Source organism: Bison bison, unplaced genomic scaffold, assembly GCF_000754665.1.
Source record: "Bison bison bison isolate TAMUID 2011002044 unplaced genomic scaffold, Bison_UMD1.0 scf7180017864178, whole genome shotgun sequence".
NCBI lineage: Eukaryota > Metazoa > Chordata > Mammalia > Artiodactyla > Bovidae > Bison > Bison bison.
Window position 1 is genome coordinate 900,369 of NW_011494750.1, and position 2,650 is coordinate 903,018.

The following is a 2,650-nucleotide window of genomic DNA, read 5'->3' on the forward strand; positions in this document are numbered from 1 at the left end:
GGACGACAGAGGATGAGATGGCTGGATGGCATCACTGACTCGCTGGACGTGAGTCTGAGTGAACTCCAGAAGATGGTGATAGACAGGGAGGCCTGGTGTGCTGCGATTCATGGGGTCACAAAGAGTCGGACACGACTGAGCAACTGAACTGAACTGAACTGATGTTAAATGATTCTCAGAGATGCAGCCAATGAGAACAACCCAGAATGTGGGCTCTCTGCAGGGAAAATGACCCTATTTCCTCAACAAATAAACTGCCAAAAGGAAAGAGAGAACACAAAGAGGAACCTATAGATTAAAATAAACTTGCAAGATATGTCAGCCAAAAAAGAAAGAAAGAGACAGATAAATGACGATCAACCAGGCACTCAGCAAACATTTATGAGCACCCACTGCATGTCAGGTACCAAACTAAGTGCTGGGAATACACTGGTGAGCAAGATAAATGCAGTCTCTGCCCTCATAGAGCTCATGCTCTATAGAGAAAGCATCATGGGAGTTCAGAGAAGAAGCAAATATCCATCTTTGAGGCTATAGGAAAGAACAATCTCCTTCCACTCTCTGTTCCACTCCTAGTAGGACACTCTCTGTTCCACTCCTTGTGGAGGCAAAAGGAGCTAGAAGACGGGACACAAAGTCTCAAAAGAAAAGTAATGCTCAACTATGTCTCAATTTAAATATTACATAAATAAATATTTTTTTAAAGTAACGAGAGGTGGCATCTCATCATTCAGCAAGACTTTGGAGAGAGGATTAAAAAATAACAGGGTCAGGACTGGGATAGACCACTAATGTTCCTGGCAACCTAAGATTCTAGTCCCTGTCCAACTTTTACTCAAATCATCCTTGAGCATTAAGTACCAAGCACTGAGCTAGATCCTGGAAATGATGTAAATGAGCCACAGTCCTTGCCCTCCAGGAGATTATAATCTAATGAGGCAGACAGATAAGAAATTCCAATATCATGTATAAGGCCAGTGATAAAAAGCACAGAGATGTGCTGTCTACACTGACAGCAAACGACCTCTACACTGAACAGTGTTGTTTTGTTGTTGTTCAGTCGCTAAGGTGTGTCTGACTCTGCAACCTCATGACTGTAGCCTACCAGGCTCTTCTGTCCAGGGATTTCCCCAGCAAGAATACTGGAATGGGTTGCCATTTCCTTCTCCAGGGCATCTTCCCAGACTAGATACTGAACCCATGTCTTCTGCATTGCCAAGTGGATTCTTTATTACTAAGTCACCTGGGAAGCCCTGGTGAAGTCACACTGAGCAGAGACACAGGACAAACTGAAGTTAGAAAAGGGGTGGGGTGTGGTATGTGATCCAGGTTTGAGGGAACAGTTTCTACAAAGCCCTGACAATGAGAGAGCCTAGGATTGCAATAACACTGGTTTACAGAGTTGTTCCAAGTAATGCTGCTAAATTGCTGGCTACATTGCTAAACTCCTTCATTTCTCATTCCCAAGTTCAGGAAGTGTTCTGAGCACAGGCACACTTCGGGCCAAATTGAGACAGATTCTTCATTTGATAACCCCCAGAAGAAGAGGGCTCCACTTGGCTCCCCTGGGGAGAATTGGGGAGTGTCAATCTCACACAGACTTTAGTTCAGTGCTTTGCATACAGAGGTACCACTGAGTCTACTAAACACAGAAAAGAAAAATTTCATCTGATGGCATAATTACTATCTCAAATCACATCCTCCACATTTCCAGTCCCTACTCCCAACCCACCTAACTGCTGCACAGCAAGGCACTTCTCCAAGCGTCAATGTAAGGGTATTATCATGCTGCTTGGCTTAAAAGATGCACTCAATAAATAGTGGCTGTAGTAAAATGTAACGATGTATAGAGTGAGGTAGGTGACGATGCTATCGATGACGATGATGACGTAAGGCAGCCATTTGTTCGTCCTGTTAGTCACTTTTTGGAGTCACAGCAGCCCCGCCAGCGCGCACAGCTTCAAGCAAGACGTCTGGGATCCACTGTCCCTCCACCGTCCACGCCCAGACCTCCTTGGGAAGAGCCACTGTGCGTCACCCCATTCCGCCCTCTGGCTCCCCTCCAGAGAGCCCACACATGGCGGGAACGTGATGGGGCGGGGACAGGCCGGGGAGCCTCAGAGCCAATCGCCCGGCGAGAGGCGCTCAGCCAATAGCAGAGGCGCTCCAGGGTCGTGGGGGCGGGGCCCCAGGGAGGAGCCGTGGCGTCATAGGTCACTGGGCGGGCCGGGGGCCAGGGCCCGCGGCGCCTACGGGGGCGGGGCGGTGGCAGCCCCGGCAGTCGAGGGCGGTGATGGCGGCGGCGGCGGCGACTACCTCAGCGGCGGCGGCGGCGACCCAGGCGCCCGCGGCTCGTGGGGACGGCGCCTCCTCGGTGCACTGGTTCCGCAAGGGGCTGCGGCTCCATGACAACCCGGCTCTGCTAGCGGCCGTGCGCGGGGCGCACTGCGTGCGTTGCGTTTACATCCTCGACCCGTGGTTCGCGGCCTCCTCCTCAGTCGGGATCAACCGATGGAGGTGAGGGGGGCCCCCGGGGCGGGGGCGCGGTTCGTGGGCCCGGGGCACGCAGCCTGGCCTCTGGCACCCACCCTCGGAAGCGGAGGCTCTGGCCCCAGTCGCCTCTGCTTCCGAGGGTGGGTGCCAGAGGCCA

The 2,650-nt window shown here is 51.9% G+C and overlaps 1 protein-coding gene across 1 annotated transcript in view; it reads left to right on the forward strand.

Moving 5' to 3' along the window:
* Positions 1–2,293: 2,293 nt before the first annotated feature.
* CRY2 (cryptochrome circadian clock 2) overlaps positions 2,294–2,650 on the forward strand; it is a 36,606-nt gene continuing 36,249 nt past the window's right edge. The window contains exon 1 of the mRNA XM_010842331.1: positions 2,294–2,517. Within this exon, the coding sequence (XP_010840633.1) occupies positions 2,294–2,517 (224 nt within the window). The remainder of the gene's footprint in view (positions 2,518–2,650) is intronic.